Source organism: Abramis brama, assembly GCF_963993115.1.
Source record: "Abramis brama genome assembly, chromosome: 11".
Taxonomy (NCBI): domain Eukaryota; kingdom Metazoa; phylum Chordata; class Actinopteri; order Cypriniformes; family Leuciscidae; genus Abramis; species Abramis brama.
In genome coordinates, this window is record NC_139973.1 from 11,880,205 (window position 1) to 11,902,584 (window position 22,380).

A 22,380-nucleotide genomic window follows, 5' to 3' on the forward strand; every position below is an offset into this window, starting at 1 on the left:
TTAATAAATGTGTTTTAATTACATTTTTAAATGGGATTATTCATGTAAATGAAAAAGTATAGCAGATATGAATGTGAAGCAAATGTTATGAAGGCATTATGATGAATTAAAATCATGCATGATTAATTTATTAAAAGTCAGAGTAAAAAAAAAAAAAGTAATAGAAATCATCTGATTTCAGAAAGTGTTAAAATATTTACTGACATACTACAACACGGTTGTTAAGGCTGTCATTAATGCAAATGACTCCAGTCCAGTCACAGCTAAGCACATTACTAGTTTTTTTAATTAGATCATACCTTTATCTAAAAGTAAGCATTAGTTCAGGTATTAGAAAATGACTTCTCATGTGCACTTTTGGCAAAGTATTCACGGAATTTCTGTAGCTACTGACAGTGAAGGGTATCGTGAATTTCTAGGACTGGGATGGGGAAATACGAGCGTAGTGCTATCAGCAGTGTCTGATGGTAGAAGAGGAAGGTTCTTTAAAGTGCGCCAGAACATCCAGGTTCAAATAAACAGATAAAGGAATGTGTCTGGTATGCTTCTGCCTCGAGAAACAAACCCCCTCCGCTTTTGAGATGGTTTACAAAGAAAAAAAAGAAAAAATTCAAAAAGTCAGTCATTGTAAAAAATAAGACCATCCAGTTTGCATATGCTGGCCACTCTCTCTCTCTCTCTTTCTCTCTCAAAAAACAAACAAACAAACTTTATTTTAAACTTTATACATCTAAACATATATATATATATATATATATATATATATATATATATATATATATATATATATATATATATATATATATATATATATATATATATATATATATATATATATATGTAGTACCAACCTATATCTTCATAAAATAATCATGAATATATAATAACATTTCTTAAAGCTAACGTGCAAATTTGAATCAGCGTAGCGGGTAGAAAGCATCATAGAAATGTTGTTTTGAGTGAATGTTCTTGAAGGCAGCTAGATGACTGGGTGTGATCCACATCCCCGGCCCGTTTCAGTAGGGATCTTTGGTTTGAATGCTCCTCATCGTCTAGCTTTTGTCCCAAAAAACAACTTCTGGGTGGCGACATGAGCTGCATAGTCTCGGTTTGAGAAAGCAACGGAGTGGAGGTGAGCAACCCGACCTGACAGAGGTCTACTGGGCTCAGCGGGGCCTCCAAGCCCGTGCTATCCAAAATAGTCCTGGAGCCGGGAGTGTCTTTGGAGTACGGCAAAGTGCCTGTATTGGGACTTGAAGATTCCTTCACGCAGTGTAAGTTCTCAGATAGGGGGCCGTCTGAACCCTGTCTGCAGGACTGAACTTTTTCCTGCATTCTGAAGTTGAGTGTGATATGGTTGTCAGAGTTCTTTGAGCTTAATGGTGTGTCCGGCATCTCCATGCTCTTTGATGGGATGGGGCTGGCTATAGCTTTCTCCTTCTGTTTGGTGCCACTCATGTGGGCTTGGTTTACCCTGGGCCCGTAATCTTTCTGGAAAGGCCTGCAGAGAGGGAAAAATGGGGCGCGGGGGGCAAACAGTGACCCGAGCGAACCCAGCTTCATCTGGCTCTGGCTCAGGAAGAGCCTGCGCATGTCCACTGGCAGTTTATCCAGTTGTCTTCCCACGTGGACAGGGTTTGGGAATAAAGTTCCTTGAAAAGCTCTATAACAGTATCTGAGAAATGAACACAGTAAAGAGTTAGCAAAGAGGAAACAACAAAACTGTGATTAGAAATGATGGTAACACTTTATAAGTCTACAGTAACAAAGCTCTTATAAATCATTTGCAAACTATTAGTTTATAGCTAATTCATAGTTTATAAACTGTAGTTAATATTAATAGATTAATATACAATATACAAATAGTGAGTTCTTTATTCATTGTCACTGTAATTAAAGTGTTATTGTTTAGTTAGCTCATATGTAAAGAGTTATACTGTATAATGCTCTGTTAACAACTTAACCATAAATAGTTCTCACTTTAGATTAGATCACAGAAAATGTCATTAAGTGTTTTGAAACATTTATTAGACATTAATTGCATTCACATTCAGTGTTCCTTAAAATGTTTACAAACCATAAGAGCATACACACACGTGTGTGTTTTCATGTTTTATAGACATAATGATTACACATTAACATTACCCCTAAACCTACCCATTACAGAAAATGTTCTGCATGTTTACATTTTCAAAAAAAAAAAAAAAAAAAAAAAAAAAAAATCACTTAGTATGACTTATAAGCTGTTTATCTCATGGGGACCAAAAATGTCCCCACAAGGACATTTTTTCCCTATAATGTAGGGTTTTCCGAGACACAAACAAACATGTTTTCCATGTCTTATGGGGACTTTCCATAGAAATAATGATTTTTATACTGTACAAACTATATATTCTGTCCTCTAACCCAAAGTGGTGTATTTTAACAAGTGGTGTATTTGATCTAATGAGTATTTGTATGTATTTCATATTGACAGTTTGAGTTGCCTCTCATATTGACATTTTTGGTCACACTTTAGATTAGGGTCCAATTCTCTCTATTAACTAGCTATTAACTACAACTTTTTCCTCAAACTCCTAATTCCTGCTTGTTAATAGTTAGTAAGGTAGTTGTTAAGTTCAGGCATTGGGTAGGATTAAGGATGTTGAATATGGTCATGCAGAATAAGGCATTAATATGTGCATTTTAAGTACTAATAAACAGCCAATATCCTAGTAATATGCATGCTAATAAGCTACTTATTAACAAATAACTTACTAACAAATTGTGAGAATTGGATCCTAACCTAGTTTAGATCCTAAACTAAAATACCATATGCTTTTTAAACTATTAAATGTAATAGAAATGTGTAATATTGTATTTGTCACTGGCATAAACTTCCCTTATCTAAACAACAACATGGAATTCAACTTAAATAAATGGTTAGGTCAAATAAATTGAATTAGGCCAAATAGTTACAACAGGGCATAATCAAGTTTAGAAATACCTGGGAAGAAGAGCAGTAACAGGTGTGACAACACACATCAGGTAGAATGTAGGATCTACCAGCAGCTTCTGCATGGTCCAGTACGTGTTGGAGGGAGAGAAACAGGTTGGGCAGGAGGCGTTGTAGCACAGCGCCACAGTAAAGAAGAGAGCTATACTGAAGCCAATCGATACCCAGTTCATCCATGTCTGTGAAATAATTAAAGACAATCAAGGCAGAGTTAACCAAGAGTTGCTAAATTGCCCGAATTAGATATTGTACCATGACTCAAAATGAGAACAAATTTGAAAACGCTTCATACATTATTCACATTGTTATTAGTGAGAATTAAAAAATGCAAGAACACTGGATCAAATGAGTTTCTGGTTATTTCTATGATGTGATTCAGTCTCTACACTATGTACAGCAGAAAATGGAAAACCTAATGTCAAAATTCAACCATTCTCTAGTGAGCATGTAGTTTGCACTTGGTGTAGCAAGAGTAAAGCTTGTTGTTTCAATCCTAAAATACATCAAATTGTGGAACTGAAAAGGGTTGCGCATAAAGATTTACGCGCAACGACCTTCTGATGCATACTTGGCCTCCACGCTGACCTCACCTCAAATGACCTAAAAGGAGTTTCACTCGCTCTCTCTAGTACATGTGTTCATTTTCCCAGGCAGCATGTGGAACGATGAACCTGCCAGCCCAACTATCGGAAACGTTTACTCTCTACTTGAGCCATTTACTGTGAAGAACGGCCTCTTTCACACCAGAAGCCATCATCATGTCCGGAAAGACAGTGAGGCTGCAGAGGAAATTTTTCACGCACCGAAACTTGTCAGCTGAAAATTTACAGTGCCGGTGTAATGGAAAAAGCTCTAATCCAATTCGCCCTCATAAATCTAAACCAGCGGCTCATGAATAGAGGGGAAAAATAGAGGAGAAGCAGGTACGGGCTGCACACATACATAAATGTAGTTCGCGATACACCAGAGGACATGCATCGGTAAAATCAACTATTAGCTTTGGCCACCCTGTGCGTGTGGGCCATGTATACGCCACCGTAGTGAGCGAGAGAGACGAGCACATTGGCCTGGATTCAGGCTTCCTGCATGGGCTGTCAGGCTGATGTATGGCCCCTGATGGTGCACTATCTCCCGGTTCAAACCAATCATGGAGGCTCCCTGCATAAAATGTCTCTGGCCGTGTCAGCATCATCCTGGTCTTCCTCACTACAGTGTTCAGCCTCATTTCATACTTGGAGAAAGTAAGGAAAGGCTTGCTTTCTCTTCCCCCTCATATACATGTGTGGGATGGGTTTCTGATTTCAGCAAAGCTAAAGCACTTTATCATTTCCAAACCTCAGGTGGATCGTACACAAGACGTATATATATTCATACATATTGCTGCACCCTAATGGATTGTTTTAGAGGAAGTTTAAGCAACAGTGATAATGTAGCAGTACAAAGTAAGTTTCAGGGCATCAATGAAGCGTCCTGTATGAAAGCCATACGGAACGCCATTTGTCCTGTATTTTCAGGCATACGCTCTAAATTGAGAATGAACCATTTCTTTGAGACAAATCTTTGTTTGATTTGCGAACATAGCCATTCGAGGAAGGCTTTAAGACCCAGCAGAATCCTCTACCGGCTGTCGCTCCCGCTTCACAGCCATCGGGACACGCGCTAACGACAAATCCATTCTTTCAATGGCCGCGTTTTGATTCCGGCTAATCAGTTTGGGCGACTACACACAACGTGATTATTGTTCATGAGTCCAACATTCAGCAAAGCAAGAAAACATGCAATCTACCTGGGGGAAGACGTTATCAAAAAAAAGAGAAACATTTTACATTAAAGTAACTTACCGTAGGCTAACATTACTTATTTGTTTTACAAAACTGTACATTTCTCAGTAAATATACATCCATCACATGCAGCCTAATATTTTGGCTTTCTTCTTCATTTATGTTTGTCTTTCTTCAGAATATATTTTTTAACAAAATCAAAAATTTGAGCCAGGAAAGTTTCAGAAATTTGGTTGATTTTTTCACGAAATGACCCAAATGTGTTTGTCTGAGAACCCTTTATACATCTTTTGTACACATATTTAACTGCAGAAGCTGAATGATATGCACTGTGTGGTACACTACATTTTGAGTGTCCCTTATTCTGTCCCTTATTTTCCTATAAAGAACCATGATTGTCCCTTATTTTCCTTTCCACAAGTTGGCAACCCTAGCCTTTACACTGCCAAAAGGTATCCAGAAGAACCATGAAGACTGAGTGAGTTTGGCCCTGAGTTTTAGCCACAACATCACACCATCCTATTACATTTTGCATTTGATAAAACAAGACTTACTCACCCAGGTTTTGGTTTCGATTCCCAAGTGCAGCAAAATGGTGAAGAGTGCCAAGGTGGTGATGGGAGTTCCCCACGTAAACAAATCCACATCAGAGTCAACGTAAGCCTGCAAAAATATGACATTCAGACAACACTGTTGCTTACTTATAGACTTGATTTTAAGTATTTTAACATCACACTCTGCAAAAATCCTATTCTTAATTTGTATTTTTGTATAAAGTTGCAGTTAAAATATCTGAAAATCCTTGAAACAAGATCAATTGTAATTATTAAAAAGATGATGGTTTAAAGAAAAAATCTGCCAGTGCAATAAAACAAAATACACAATTAGTGAAGATCTATGAAAAAAAGTTAACTCTTTCGCTGCCAAACACAGAATTGTCTGTTTCCACTGTTATATGTCAAAAACTTGATTTTCTCAGCGTTTTGCTCAAAATGTTGCTTTAATGAAACTTACCCAAATTCAAGTGTTCATAAAAAAGAGAATAACACTTAATTTTTTTTTAAAGCAGACGTTCTGTTGTTTCGTTTGATATTTTTCATGTTTAGATATTCATAAAATAAAAATATTCTGGGGGCCATGAAATTGTGAAAATGATCAAAAAAGATGGTGGTGGCTGGCGGGTAAAGAGTTAAAATCTTATGTGTTTTAATCTTAAATAAGCTTTTTTTGTTTTAAGGATTTTTTTAAATCAATATTTTTACTGGAAAACGAGTAGTTAAGAAGTCATTTTTGCAGTGCACTTAAACTTTAAATACTGTACTAGAATGTTTGGTAACACTTAAAGCTTATGTACAATGCATTAAAGCAGTATTCATAATGTATGTTATAATGCATTATATCTTTTCATAAATAATTGTAAAAATGCATTATAATATTTGCAGATTACATCTTAGTTGCTTGCCATGTGTTTTAAAGCATTATAATTTCTAGAGGTGTAGCAATGAATTATAACTGTGATTACAATTATTCATGAGACCATACAATGCATTACAAAGTGCACTGCAAGGAATAATTAATGCTTTAAAAATACTTTCGTAATGCATTATTAATAATGGCTTTAGTGTTTATACTTGGTATAAACCAAGGTATACTTGAGCAGCCAAGTCATGGATTTGGCATGGAAATTTCAGCAAATGCACTAAAAATCAAATCAAACTTACAAAGTAGGGGATGAAGAAACAGATGAGACTTTGGTAAAAGGCATCAATCATGTTCATCCAGAACATGTAGGGTTTATATTCCTGTAAAAGAAATTGAGACAATCAGGGGCAGTTAAAACTATTCCACGATTCCAGACGATCCCAGTTTTATTATAATGTCATTAGATGTTCCACTAATGGAGTCATAGAATGTGAAGAAATGGTTTGTGAATAAATCAAACTAAAGCAAGACCTCTGCAGAGGCATATTGTTAGCAAAGCAGAGGCAACCACAGCAGTTTAATTATCCCAGGTTGCACAATTTCAGCACTCTCAGGATGATTAGTGGTTTTTATAAAATGTTTGCTCTTGTTCGTGCTGTTTTCCCCCTCATGAAACTCAGCACAGAATAAAAGACCCATTTTGAAACGGGTCAGCAAAAAACAATCAAAGCAATATCTGCAGCAACCGTTGCATGGGTAATACTTCATCTGCTTATAGAGGATCTGCTGATGCTGCAAACTGGGGGCAACTCATGTGTGAATACATGTGGCAAAACGCTGTTCATGGGTTTTATTTACCATTTACATTACACTTTCAATAGTCTTTTCCACCGCAATTATAATTCGATTTATGCTATTCACGGACGGTGTAATTATGTTCTGGCGGTACCTCTGAGTTCTGTCCATTCATGTAGAGCTGTGGCAACTCTTGCAGGGTTTCTGCTGACACATCTTTGTCCAGGATGCCCGTGATGAGCTGAGGGAAGGCGGAGAACATCAGGTTGAAGAAGATCAGATACCACTGATCAACCATGGCTGACCCAGAGAACCCACAGTAGAACTGATACCAGAAGATGAGGGCAACAAACATCTAGAGTGAAAGAGACAATAGAGGGGAAAAAGGTTAAGACAAAGACAAAAAAAAGGCCTACAATGAGGTCTGCAGCTGTTGCCTCATTACAAGTCATGCATCTTCATTACGTCCGAGACGTTTCTAGGACCTCCCTAAGAATAGATCTTCATTAATCAAAGAGTATATGAAGAACAGACAACAACGTTTAAGAGCTTCTAACTATAAACTAGTCATGAAACTTCAACCTGTTAAACTGGATGCATTATTACATGACTCTCTGGAATACTCTATTCTAATTGGTCAATCCTAAAGTCAATTTATTTAGTATAATGGCAGAAGTACAGGCAATGGATGTTTAAAGAAACTAATTTCAAAGCATAAAAACATTTTAGTGCAAATTTAATAATTTATGTTTTAAAAATTAAGGCCAATTCATTAAACCAAATATACAAAATATCACTGTTTAATCATTAAATGTAAAATGATTAAACAGCGATATTTTAAGGCATCAAGATGTTTAGTTGAACTTCATGAAATGTGATTATGGCTGAATGGTATGGGGAAAAGATTTAATAATTTTACAGGATCCATGAACAGCCTGTAAACTAATTTCTTCCTTCCATATCACTTGTATCACTCATTTTCCTTCTCACAATAAAACTATTTCCAACATAAAATCAGCATTTCATTCACATGTATGTATTTATTTGGTAATTAGCCATGTAATAAACAGGATAATATACAGCGAGCTGATCATTATTGCAAAATAAACCTCAGAATGATACAAGACTGATCACCAATTTTGCAATAATGATTAGCTTATATATTATCCCTGCCATATAGTTCTTCAAATTTCCTTTGCAGTAGATCAACCTATATATTAAAGCAAATTATAATCATGAAATGAGGAAACTTCAGGGTCTCACAGCGTTTTTGTAGAAGAAGTAGAGGATCATGTTGGCGAGACGAGAGTAACACCAATGGCCATGAACCAAGAGCAGCTTCTGCAGGTATCGAAACCGTGGCAGGGCAAAGTCACTCGCCATTACCGCCTATGAATGAACACAATGTGAACAGAACAGTCAAAGACAGTAAATGTGGTCACAATATAAATGTCGTCAAACCTTTATTAACAATGTCAAATACTCAGAAAGGTAGAATAGCTTTAAAATTTTTTTGAGTATATATATATTTTTTTTTCAATATACACCGTTTCCCTATGCTTCTGTTACATGTTGTCCCAATGAGTTCAAGTTTTCAAACATATTCATATAAAATGGATTTTGATGACATCTGCCTTGAGGCCCAAAAGATCCATCATGTGAGACACAAAAATGGTGGCATGGCATCCATATACATTCAGAAGACAAAAGATTAACATCAGCCTGGTGACAAAACACTTGTAAGGACATTTTTGCATAAAAGAACTATGAAAAGCCTCCCTGCCTGTGGAATCTGGTGAAAACGATCCTCCGTCCATCACCCATCTATTCTTTATGATACGTTTCCGACAGCTGCACGCGTCAGGCAGTTAACATGTCATCTATCAGCGTGACAGATACTGCCTTGTCGTCTCTAATAGCATTTGGGGATTTTAATCAGTTACAATTGGCCTGACAGAACCATCAGCCATGTTCACTGTCATTCTCTCAACATCAAGCAAAAAAAAAAAAAAGGTATAAAAAAAGCAGGTGAGATTAGTTATTACCTTGCAGTGTTTGGTACATTTATGTCAACGGGACAGAGTCACTAGCAGATTCTCATTATGGTTGTTTATACTGAATGCTGGCCTCAACGAGATCTCAGATAAGAGCAGCCCTTTAGCACACAGCGTAGAGTGGCGCCTCATTGCGTCCAGATCTTTCTCTGAATTAATTAATGAGACAGAGCGTCAAACAGATGAGCTCATGGCGCTTCCAGTCTCTCTTCCCACCTCAGAAGATTCTGTACGCTTGCCACTGAGAACGGGGCTGAGGGGGGTGGGTAAGTGTTTTGTGGGCAACGTAGAGATTTTCGGAGAAACCAGAATGAGATTTGCTGTTCCCAGAGACGAACAAGTGGAGGGTGCTTTATAAATGAAGCGCTGAAGCAGCCATATGCTGCAAGTCACCTAAAAGTCAGACTGCTGCCACTGCAATACAGTGCATTTAGGTTAACTGCCGTTAAGAAAAGGCATGGGTCAATATATCAGTGGAAGTGTCCATTTAACAGAAAGGTTGTATAAGGCAGTGGTTCTCTACCGGTTCTGCTTCAGGACCCAGATTTTAAATCAAGTGGCAAGTTAATACAGTACTATTAACTCGAGGAAAATATCCTAAAATAAAGCATAGAAACGGATGAACTTTATACTTCACATTCTTGCTGAACTCTTTATCAACTAGCATTTTATAGCACACACACAATTTATATTATATAACAAAACTACATATTGTTCAAAACTTTGAGGTCAATTCAATTCAATTTATCAAAAGATCCTAAAAGAAATGCCTCACAATTTTCACAATTTTTTTCAACACTGGTCTTAAGAAATGTTTCTTAAGTGGGAATACATTACATTTTAAAATATATTAATAAAGAAAACGGTTGTTTTGAACTTTGAATCAAATATTTCATAATATTACTGTTTTTATTGTATTTTAGATCAAATAAATGCAGCCTTGTTGAGCTTATGCGACCTCTTTCATTAAAAACTGTTACCGACCTCAAACTTTAGTGTATTTTACTATCCTATCCTGGATCACGATGGTTATAAACATGCAAGCACAAAAGTGTTTGTCAGATTTGTCAAACACATAAAATCCCATTGCTGTGGTAATTGTTATAGTCCTTGTTTAGCAACGTACAAATCAAAAGAAAAAAAAGAAACGGCACATTTGGATTATAACTCTGTGTAATTTATGCATCAGAAAATATGTAACTATACTCAATAATACGGTTAACTGCATCTTATCATTTGTATTTATGAGATCTACAACTCATAATTGGGTTGTAAACCACCGGTTGCGAACCACTGGTGTAAGGTACCATTTATCAACTGTCTCTCCATATCTTGGCCAAAACATCTTCATAAAACATGAATTATGTATATCTTTGGTGCATTAACTCTGCAGTCCTGCTTTGCAATGTTCATTCCTCTTGTACTCTACACTTGAGGCAGTGCATAAAGTTTGCTCACACTGTATGCACTAGGTTTAGCCAGAATGCAGTCATCTCGTCCATCCCCATCCTCTTTTAAACATCATTACTTCCCCTTGTTCTTTCAGTTTCTCCTCACCTGCATGCCCTCCTGTCCAGAGATTCCGACCCCTACATCAGCCACTTGGATCATACTAACATCATTAGCTCCGTCACCTAGGATGAATGAGAAAAAGAGAGAGGTCAAGAGAGAGGGTATAGGATTTATTAATTCCTGTTCACTTTGCACAATGTCAGCCTGCATTAATGCAAACATTGCATCAGCAGCAAAGTGCTCTGCTGGCAGAAATAAACAACATAAATTAAACGCAAAAGAGCCCAGAAGCAAGCTGTGTTTTCTGAAATAAACCAGAATGACATTAACGGGGTGACATGACATTACATCAATGTCACCTTTTACACATCTATAGTCTGAAAAATGCTTACTACAAAGTCAAATTACACAGGAAGGAACCCAGTATTAGGGGACGGTCATGGTAAATTTTGCATGCCATTAATCAGTTTAAGCTTGGTGAAGCCTGAGCTGCAAATTCATATAGCAACGTTTGAACCGCAAAAGATCTAAATGTTACAAATGAACTTCTTAAACTAAACGAAGCACATTGTTAAACTATTAAACCGAAACTTCAACAAGAAAATGGGACAAAGACACAAATGTTGGCTCAACGCTCTGTCTGAAAGCCTTGAATTTTAATGGTTCTATAGCTTTAAACTGGGTTAGACAGAGTGGGTTAAAGGTTTGTGTGTTTGATTGTTAGAGTTTGAAATTATGAAATAGCAGTTAGAGAAAAAAAAAAAAAAAACGAGTATACAAAGTCAATTAAGTCAATTAATTTTTCAGAATATCTGATCACAGGAAACCTTCTAGTGAGATTAGAAATTATGAAGCACAGTTGATAATGGGTTTAAAATAAAACAATAAAATGAAATGAAATAAAACAAATGGCTATTTGTTTTTTTTTTTTATTATATTATAATTAAAATCAAGTGTGAACACTATTATAAACACTAGAATAAAGGTGTGGCCTTTTTGAAAGAAAATATAAACAATGATAAGACAGTTACATAATTATGAACCAAATTGACAGCATGTGAATCTTCTGTATGGTAAGAGGCAGAGTCTACATCAGTTAACACATAATATGTTTTCAAAGATGTTTGTCTTGGACCTTTGAATCTGCCTCGAGGTGGTTTTTTAAAACCATCTTCTGTTGCCTGAGGCATAAGGCGCAGTGCAGGCTTGACCCCAAGCTATCATCAAAAGCTGACTTTCAAGCTAAAAAGCTAGTAGGCTTTGAAGTATAAAGAAAAGTAAAAGCCTGCTGAGACCGTCAGTCGCCTTTGTCTAAACTGAAACAAACAAGCATGGCCGCCAAATTCAACAAGACCACCTTTATTTGAAGTACACTAAATAAAGCAAACAAGCTTAGCGTGAGAACCGGTAACATCTGCTGTGAACGTGTCTGTACACCATAAAAGTTTGTTCATTAGAGACAAGGCTCTGATTCATTCTGTAATGAAGTCTGTCAATTTCGAAGGCAAAGGAGTTTATTTGCACCACTGCTGAGGGTCGTTTGAGCACTCCCTCTCACATTTTCATCCAAAATGATAGTTAAGGTTTAAAAAAAACTGCTCCTTTCTTTTAAAGGAGAAATTTTAAATGAATTACAAAATCTTTACGGCAGGGGTATGACCTGAGGTAACCTGCTCTTCCAGCAGGCAGGTGGTTCAGCCTCGATGCACCTTGCATCTATCTCTCTCCCTAAAGCCATCTGGATAATTAGCCAGAGTGCTGCGTAGGCTTGTAAATGTGGCATTCTGCGCTGGGGAAAGGACAGACACGTGCTGTCCAGTCACCACTGAAATGTTTACTTGGCAACACTGGGTACCATTAATCTCCAAATTCCACTTGCCAAGCAAAAAGTACAAGAAACTACAAAAAAAGAACATCTATGCTACCTTTTGTGCTTCTTACAAAGAAAGAACCATTTATTGCTCAAAGGGACAGTTGTAAGGCGGGTGCCAGTAAGTCTGGGCTACCCCGCGAGAAAGCAAAAGGCTCTCCTGAGAATTAACATTTGAACTCTCTCTTGCATATGTAACAGCAACATCCGAGACGCACCACAGAGTGCAGCTCACACCTCACTTTTACAGTCTCACCAACTCCCCCTGCTCCCCCTCTTCTCCTCCTTACCTAAAACTATGCACCTATGCAATGTTAAATGTGTAAAGTAATTATACATGTTTGGTATCATTTGAAATGTCTCAGTGCGACTGGTACAACGGTCTCATTCCCAAAGTAGTAAAACAAAAGGTATTAAAGTTTTATTAGAGATAACTTGTGTGTCTTCCAGGCAAATGGCCTCCTGCTCTCAAAAGGTGTAAACTCTGAATGCAAATTCCCATTGTTTGCAAATGTTTTCCATGTGAAAGTTTCTGTCTTGGTCTGGGTATATAATGAATTGCAACAAGAGGCTCGGGGCGATTTGTAACTCAAATTAGCCCGTGATGCTGAGTGTATGCAAAACACTTTGCATCATGTATTTTATAATGTCAGGTTCGCATCTTCTCTCTTTATTCCAGAGCAATTGATGTTTCGTATTTATTATCTTTGAACTGATTATGAAATTGCCATGATACATTTACCTGACATCATAAATTGTTACATTTGATTTTATTCCGACTGACTCTGAAATTGTTTTCCCAAGTAGATTAAACGGATTCGTATGTTACCGCAAGTTTTGCGTCAGATAAGTGACGACTAATATTTGGCACTAATTCAAGTGTACGTGTTTTGCAAAGACAAGAAGTGAATTTCCGTTTAGGGCAGCAAAAGTGCTGCTTGACCAACCTAAATCTGGGTGTGTCTTACCTCTGTTTTAATTTAATGTTACTTTTGATAAGTGTACGTGGGAAACCAATGTAATCAACGTGGGTTGATTTATATCTGTAGTAGTGGCCATACCTCTACTGAGGTAAACGTTACTTTAATTTTAAGTGCATGCAATCACGGGGGCTATACCAAAGTATCTTTGATTGTGTAAGCGTGAATGCGACCAATCTCAGATATATAGCAATTACCTCTGTTTAGTGACCGAAGCTGGCGAGCTTGTGATCGTGAGACCCACGTTAAACAAGGCGTGAGGACCTCTGAGCGACATAGCTTCCTAATATGAACGGGTAAAATATAAGTAAAGAGTTAAATAGAGCAATCAAATGTATTGCTAAACTATTATGTAACTGACCAATAACCAATTGGCAATCTAAAATAAATTCGAGGTCGTGATACAATGGAGTCAGATATAAAATGGAGTCAGATAAAAGCTTAAATGGAATTAAATTACTTTGCCACGCGGAAAGACAGTAACACGCCTTCAGCCGTTCTGGCGGAAACCCCCATTTGGACCGATAAACGGGTTTACACAGTTCTCCCAAAAATAAAACTCTGTCATCACTTACTCTGCTTCAAATCTTTTCAAACCTGTATGACTTTTTTCTTTTTTTGCTGCCGATCTCAAATGAACATATTTTGTACTGGTCGTGCTCTTCCATGCAATTAGAGTGAATGGAGGCTGAAGCTTTGAAGCTTCAAAAAGAATGCAAAAGTTTCATAAAAGTGATCCATGACTTTATCAGTGCATAATAATGTAAATATTGTATAATCTTCCCACTGCATCAGTGAGCTGATATCAAAGAACCAGATCAGTCAGATGCGTGAACAAACCAATCTGGGCTGTGTTTCCCAAAAGCATCGTAAGCCTAACAGGGTTCCCACACCTTGGTTAACTTCAAATTCAAGGACCTTTCAAGGACTTTCCAGGTCCAATACCCTCAAACTCAAGGACTTAATGTGGGGACATATTTGTTATGTCCAACAACAAACGGTGAGGTACCATGGTAGTTTCATGCGTGCATGAACGTCATGGCAACGTACAACACAAAGTACCTCATGCGGGAAACACTTAACGTAACTAACGCGTAAATGCGCTTAACTAGTGTAAATCAAGCAAGCTAGTATGCATAGGTCATGAAGTGTTGGCGAAATAACACATTAGGGGAGCGGAGTGAATATGGAATTTTTTCCAGAAAACTTATTGCACAAAATAAATTCAAGCACTTTCAAGGACCTGTCTCTATGTATGTTTATTTTCAAAAACTTTCCAGGGCCTTGAAAACATTTTTTCAGATTCACAAACTTTCAAGGATTTCAAGGACCCGTGGGAACCCTGGCCTAAGTAGATTGTAGTACCATTGCAACCAATGGTCTCTACGATCAACTTAGCTCACAAAGCTTTTGATTATATAATAATATTATTTATAACAAATACATACTGAGTGACTAATACAATCTTTGTCATTGAATACACTTGATTATTCACATTGAGTTGACAGTTTGAGCATTCTTGTTTCATTGATCTGAGGTGAATTGTCACTTTCAATATGGCTATAAAGGTCACGCAAAGTGATATTCAAACTCACATTTGATTCTTTTAATATTAAATAAAGCACATAAACAGTAGCCTACCTGGGATAATCATTGTCATACTTTGCATGTTGTTGTTCCAGCCTCAATGTCGAAAACTATATTTCTAAAAAAGAATTATTGCGTAACGCAGTCGCAGCTGGTTAGGATAAAAACTGTGATTACCATGGAGAAGATATCTTGCTATTTTAATACATTTAATATTTGTATCTATTCCTGTGAATATTCAGCTTTGCTATCAGCAGCTATTACTCAAGTTTTCAGTGTCACGTGATCCTTTAGAAATCTTTCTAATATGCTGATTTGCTGCTCAAGAAATATTTATTCTATTAAATTCCTTCTATTATTAATATTGAAAACAGTTGTGCTGCTTGATATTTTTGTGGAAACTGATTTTTTTTTTTCAGGATTATTTGAGGAATAAAAAGTTAAAAAGAAGAGCATTTATTTGAAATATAAATCTTTTGTAACATCATAAATGTTACATAAAGGGGGTTGTAATACACTGCTCCTGTGAAAAATAACCAATACAATCATTTACTTACCTATTGCCAATGTCATGACCTTGAGCTTGTTGCGCACCAACTTGACCACCATGCTCTTCTGCAGGGGCGTAGAGCGACAACATAGAACGGACCGACAACTTCGAGCCACCGCCAGGAACTTGTCCTCCAAACTCTTGTCCAGTGCGTAGGCCAAGGTCCGGCCGTCGATCACCAGCCCTAGCCGGTGCACCAGGAACGGGCTGGAGTGGCCAGAAGAGGCTGGGGAACACACTGGAGAAGAGAAGTGGATGCCAGCATAGTCTCTAGCTGCTTGAGGATCTGGTCGAGGGTTGCAAAGGAACTTGGCCTGGATGTAGTGCAAACTGTTCTCCAGCAATACAGCACAGGTTTCCTGGAAAGAGTCCACACACACAAATTCAGGAAGGTCATAAAAGGACACAATGAAGATCTCACGAGGGTTACACAAGAAATGCAATTCGGTATAAATTATATAACAAATTTATTGTACCAAATCACTTTTATTAAAGGGATACTTCACCTAAAAATTTAAATGTTGTCATCATTTACTCACCCTCAAGTCGATCCAGACCTGTATGACTACACAAACGCAGACCTTTCTTAAAATATCTTCTTTTTATTTGAATAGTAATACCATAAATCTTTAAAATATCTTCCACTGAAAAAGTCATACAGGTTTGGAACGACATGAGGGTGGGTAAATGATGACAACATTTTCATTTTTGGGTGGATTATCCTTTTAAGCAAGGAGAGAGTTATGACTAATGCAACGAGTCAGTGATTAAGACATTCCTACAGTATATGACAACTCTTTGTTTTTTAAAACAAAACTCATGTGGATGCTTCACGTGTTCCCTAACGAGACAAAATGAGACATAACAAAAGCTCATTCAAGTCAGCCCAGCTGTTGACATCTACAGTCTAACAGTGGACAATGTCATGCTGGGGAATACAGATATAGTTTGGTATATGGGTGTTTTTTTCAACTATAGACACTTTTGGCCCTTTAGGTCTAAAGAGGACAAATTATTAACACATTTTAAACAGGGGAATGCAGATAAAGTTTGGTGTAAGTTTGCTAAATGTATCTACTAACAACATCCAACAGTGAATACATACTGTATGAATCACATAAGAATTCTCTCTTTTTTTTCCTGAATTAACAATCTGATTTTTTACCACATCTCAAATAATGTATTTTGCTTAAAATATTATGTGGAAGAAATTGCATTTTAAACATTTTTGGAATAAAATAGCCAACTTTTTATCTAGTGTAGGGTAATTTCAAGGCTAATATTTCAATAATTTATTTTGCAAATAAAGAAATTGTTACAAACATGACTAAAAAGGAAGTAAACACTATAACAAACAGTCAAAATAAAAGTCCTGCTGCTGCGCTATCAATATAATGGTCCCGCTTTTGGCACTTATCAGCCAAACAGAATAATTTATTATCTGGCCATGCCAATGACTAAAAAACTGCAAATATTGGCCTACCACTAATTCGCTTTTCTTTTTTGCATACTTAAAGATTAAAAAATTCTATACCTAGAAGACATTTGACCTACAAATAACAAAAGGAAACTGAGATCAGTTAGATTTATAGCAATAAAAACAAATAAATAAATAACTAGCCCCTGGGAGATTGAATTGCCCATAATGGAAAAAACACCCATACAGTATTGATGAGTGAGGAGGGAGAAAAAAGAAGAAGAAAAAAACAAACAAAACTCTACAATAGTGGTAGAAATGGAACTATGGTTTGGGTTTTCAACTGGCACAATCAGGCCTACATGTTATGGGCAATACCTTCAGACATTTCTGTCATTCCTGGTAGCAAAAAGCAAAACAAGAACAATAATCAAATCAGAGAATTAATAATTAAATACAAGATCAAAACATAAACTCCTCCTGAGATAAAACAGAATTATAAACAGGCTTTCAACCCCTTGTGAGAACTGATATTAAACATTTTCCAAACCCTGTAGTTGTAAGGTGGGACTGGGCAGCATTCCTAAAATTTGTCAGCTGGAGTGGGCAGTCTAAGAGTAATTGTTATTGTTTTTAAACAATGCTTGTAGTGTTGGGAATTCTGAAACATTTCAGTAAATCAATTCTTTCAAACATTTCAAATTTCAATGAATCGGTTCACATATTAAATTTAGTGATTTCTGAATTCAAAACAGATGTGCTTGTGGCCCTCAACTTTCATATTGTTTGTAGAGGTGGAATCTAATTAAATGATTAACTAAAGAAATAATCAACAGATCAATCGTATATTAAAACAGTCATCAGATGCAGACAGAATTCTCACTCAGTCAGCAACCAGAGGGAGAAGGAAGTGATAATAAAGAGCAGAGCCCATAAGAAGAGACTGCAGCAGTGCATGTTGGGTGTACCTGCGAGTCAGCATTAAGAGTGATTATCTCCTCCTCAGGGTCCAGCAGTTTGCAAGCATAGGCAATGTTGATGGCAGTCTCTTGTTTATCTCCTGTCAGCACCCAGATCTGAAGGCCCGCTTTCCTCAGCGAGGCGATAGTCTCGGGGACCCCATCCTGAAGTCTGTCCTCAACACCTGTTGCTCCTATTGAAAAAGATGTATATGGTACTAAGCACTTGTGTTTTGAACCCTGAGATGTATATTAACATTGGGCATAAATAAGTCCTGTGATGGACTAAGAGTGCTTTAGGAACTAATTTTACCTAGAAGTTGGAGGTTGGTCTCCAGTCGTAATGCAGACTCAAATAGCAGCTCCTCCCTTTTCTGTATGGCTGTCTCGGCCTCCAGGTGGCGCTGTAGCCAAGTGGCGTACTCCTCCTTACTGAGCACCTGGACCAAACAAAAACTATCACCACATCACTGATAGAGGTGTAACATCAGCTCAGTGATGTTCAATAAATATTATTTGTGATAAACGAGTTTGGATAACGCAGGGATTGCCTAACTGTAGTACAACATCAAAAAAAAGTTTCGAAGAGAAAAAAGGAAAAAGTGAAGAACGCAATAAAGGTATTCTGGTTGTTGGCTTAAAAAACAAACAGGTGGAGAAAATAAAACTAACACAATAAGAGGCTTGTTAAACTTTAAGCAGCTCCATTTATGTATGATTTCACACTTAATTGTGTGAAAAATAATTGTACCCAAGCTGTTCAAAGCTTCCCTTCTGTTAAGGTGACTTTAGCAACAGTGGCTGTGAACCATGCCAACCCCCCCCCCAACAATTCATACTTTTATTAAACCAGTGTTAGATCTTAGCTGGGAATTAGTGACTAAGAAATGGAGAGAAAAAAGTAACATGTTTTGTTGGTTAAAAGTCTATGACAGCAGAAATCTGTAGGTCCGGGTGAGCATGTGAAGGTTTGTTGAAATTTTTGGGGGGAGAAAACAAAGCAAAACAAGCAACACATTTCATCACATCAGACTCCCACAAGGAGCTCAAGACACCGGGTTAACAAGTCAGAGAAGAGAGTGAGGGCATATATTACCATCCATGAGATATGGAGAGAGAAGAGAGAAGAGAGAATGATGGACAGAGTGAGAGAGAGAGGGTTGTTGATCTGTCACACAGATCAGCACTCTGGGTAAAAGCTCACACACTTGTAAACCATCTGTGCAAAAACACTTTTTACAAGGCAAACACTTAGTTTGTATCCATGAAGACAACCCAAAAGTGTAAATGTGAAAATAAAAATTAGGGCTTTAAATCGATTAAAGGTTTTATTTGAATGATATGTTGATAAATTAAATCAAATTAAATGCACATCAATATAACCCAAATTAATGTAATTCAGTTAATTCAAAAACTTTATTTGTGTAAGTGTATATTTTACCGCATATTATATTCTTTGCCCACTGCATCATGTCTTACTATTTACTGGAAATGCACTGTACATCAAATGCACTGCAATATACAATATAATTATCTAATTATTAATGAAAGTCATTGTTACCTTTTTGGCAATACAAAGCGTTCTGAGGCCATCTGCAGCATAAAGATTTAAGTAGTTTTGAGTTTTATACAAGATTTTCCTTTGTCGCTTTCCTTTGCAATCATCTGCAAAAACAAAAAACAACAACAACAACAAGAGAATTAGGCAATTCATCAGAAAAACACAATGTAAGCAGACAGCCTAAACTAATCACTTGAGCCTCTTTAAGGTTGGTTCTCTTTGTTGCCATTGGCTTCCTCAACAAGTGTTTTGACAGGTTGACTGGATAACTCTGCATTCTGAGGTTTATCGCTCCTGCGATATTGCTCAGTGCATTGCTTCCTGGCAGGAAGAGCAGAACAAACTGTTTGGGATGATCACTTCCCAACATGGAGGACAGTCAGCCAAGATGAGGGGGTGAGGGTGCCAAACCTCACATTTTCACAGAATGATTCATCACCATCCCTGCAACTGTGGGACGACTGGACCCGTTTTTCCAGAGACTGATGCATTGACTCAGGTATTACATGCTCTTAATAATTCTATAGATAAACTAAATCCCCATAGCATGCCCTTACATGACCATCCAAAGAGTGAAAATGAAAACGGTATCAATGTCATCAAATTAAGCAACAGTATTAAAAGGCGAAGTGTGCAATTTTAATCTAGTAACACAAATGGAGTGGTATCACTCATGTCAACAGCACACAGAGTGTGGGAGAACCTATGACACCAAGTTTAATACTTTAGTATAAGCAAAAGTAAGTGATGCTTCCCATGCACCATTAATGACAGCATGTTTCCCCAAACACTCCTACAGTCTTATTGTTGAAAAGTTGTGGCAGAAGTTGACATATTGGGACTGTCTAAATAGAGAATGTTGTAAGCTCCACAAAACCACCATACTATTTCTTTGGTAAGTCAATCTATGAATGGCTTAGTACACAAACAAACAAAAAAAAATTACATTTTCACCTAAAACCCCCCCCCATAAAAACACAGCAACATCAATAATATCTTGGCGTTTTGTTTTTTAGGTAAGCTTTAAAGGCAATCAATTAAAAACAAACAAAAAAACAAACAAACACCAAAAACAAACAAACCCCCCCCACAAAACTAAAAACAAGACACCAAAAACTAAACAGAAAACAAAACCAGACGAAAAACTAAACACAGTAAAAACTAAACAAAATAAAACAAAACTACACCAAAAACTGAAACCGACATACCAAAAAATAAACACAAACTAAACAAAACACCAAAAACTAAAAAAACAAAACGACAGAAAAAAACGAAACAAAACAAGACACCAAAAACTAAACGCAAAACAAGACACCAAAACCGAAAAACAAAACAAGAACACCACCAAAAACTAAACACCACCAAAAAACACACAGCAACAACACAGAAGGCCTAGACCTGGCTGTCATAATGGATTGTATAATAACTAACAGCTTTAGTCTGGAAATGTAACCAGAGAGAATGTTACTCACTAAAATAAAAATTATGCACCAGTGTCATATTACTGAAAGACGGAAATTACTGCCATTCCCACAGCAAAACATCGTGTTCCTTCCAAACATTCAGAAACATTTGTCTTGTGCTTCATATTAACATGTTACATAATGACTGGAAACACACAGGTACTGTTTGATTCTTCCAAATCTTTATGGTTGCACGGTCAAAACTGCTTTATGTCAATGAAGTTATAACTTCAAAGTTACAACAATTTACTGGTCAAATCACTGAAAGCTGTGTGGCTCAAGCTGGCATCTGTAGTCTGTTTTTACACATTGTGTCATTAGACAAGCATGGCAAATATCCCACTGCTTCTGAAAGAAGCTATTGTACCTTCAGTTGGTCCACTGTGCTAATTAGAAGCCAACACCCAGAGGTGAACAGTGGTTCTGGATTCAAAAGTACAGGAAAATATACTGAGCATGTGTGTCTCTGTGTGCATGAAATAATCCACAGTCTGTAGTGAGGCACAGTCTGGGTGTGTGTTTGCAGTCCCATGCTAACTAACCCCAGATAGGCTAGACACTAATAAACCTAGGTCTCTAAACACATTTCTAGACTGCCAACTAAACATGTAAGAGAGTAAATGAGAGGAAACTTCCTAACTACTTGGAGTAGAAATACTTATGGTCCATATAGTCAGAAAAAGTCAGCACAATCTCAATTTTCAATGCACTAAACCTTAAACTTATTAAAGGTAAAAAAAAAATGATTCAGGAGTGTTTTTCTCTTTATCTTTTGTAGTTTTATCAACACAGACAACAGCAGGATTATTAGGCTGTTGTAACTTTAAGACCTGCACAGATCCAATACAGACTACTGATACTTTACACATGCGTTTTCTTTCTCAACTGTTTGCATTCACTTAAGACATAACTGATTAGGTTTACTAGGATACTTTTTGTGAATTTGTCTTTTCAATCACAAGACGACGTGAAGAAAGAGCTCAATTCAGTATTCACGCGCTGTCTGAGACACGGCTTGAGTTAAATATCCTTGAAACGATACATTTACTTGAGAAGCAGCACTGTTTTATTACGACTATTTATAGACTGTAGCTTGAATAAATATTTTGTCTTGATTCACAAGAAGATTTTTAATCACTCGTTTTAAGTATAAGCAAATTAAACAAAGTGGCAAAATCTGTCAGTGCTGAAAAAGTTGAAATAGACTTAATATCTTTGCAGTATTGCTCCAAGTAAATTAATCTTGATTTAAGTGTATTTAGATATTTTTATTATAAAACAAGACAAAATAATGATTTTCTGCAGTCGGCAACGAATAACCAGAAATTTGTCCTTCTAGAACCCCAAATTGTCCGTGACAATTTGAAAAATATTACCAAAATATTCAAATAACACACATTTTTATATTACAAATTTTACAAAAACATTAACATC

General features: G+C 36.8%; 1 protein-coding gene across 1 annotated transcript in view; it reads right to left on the minus strand.

Moving 5' to 3' along the window:
- Positions 1–818: 818 nt before the first annotated feature.
- atp10a (ATPase phospholipid transporting 10A) overlaps positions 819–22,380 on the minus strand; it is a 53,669-nt gene continuing 32,107 nt past the window's right edge. The window contains exons 11-21 of the mRNA XM_084127877.1: positions 19,484–19,587; positions 18,236–18,362; positions 17,932–18,116; positions 15,554–15,905; positions 10,605–10,681; positions 8,257–8,382; positions 7,148–7,348; positions 6,498–6,578; positions 5,335–5,439; positions 2,987–3,174; positions 819–1,675 (exon numbers count right to left, since the gene is read on the minus strand). Coding sequence (XP_083984003.1) covers positions 940–1,675; positions 2,987–3,174; positions 5,335–5,439; positions 6,498–6,578; positions 7,148–7,348; positions 8,257–8,382; positions 10,605–10,681; positions 15,554–15,905; positions 17,932–18,116; positions 18,236–18,362; positions 19,484–19,587 — 2,282 coding nt within the window. The 3' untranslated portion in view covers positions 819–939. The remainder of the gene's footprint in view (positions 1,676–2,986; positions 3,175–5,334; positions 5,440–6,497; positions 6,579–7,147; positions 7,349–8,256; positions 8,383–10,604; positions 10,682–15,553; positions 15,906–17,931; positions 18,117–18,235; positions 18,363–19,483; positions 19,588–22,380) is intronic.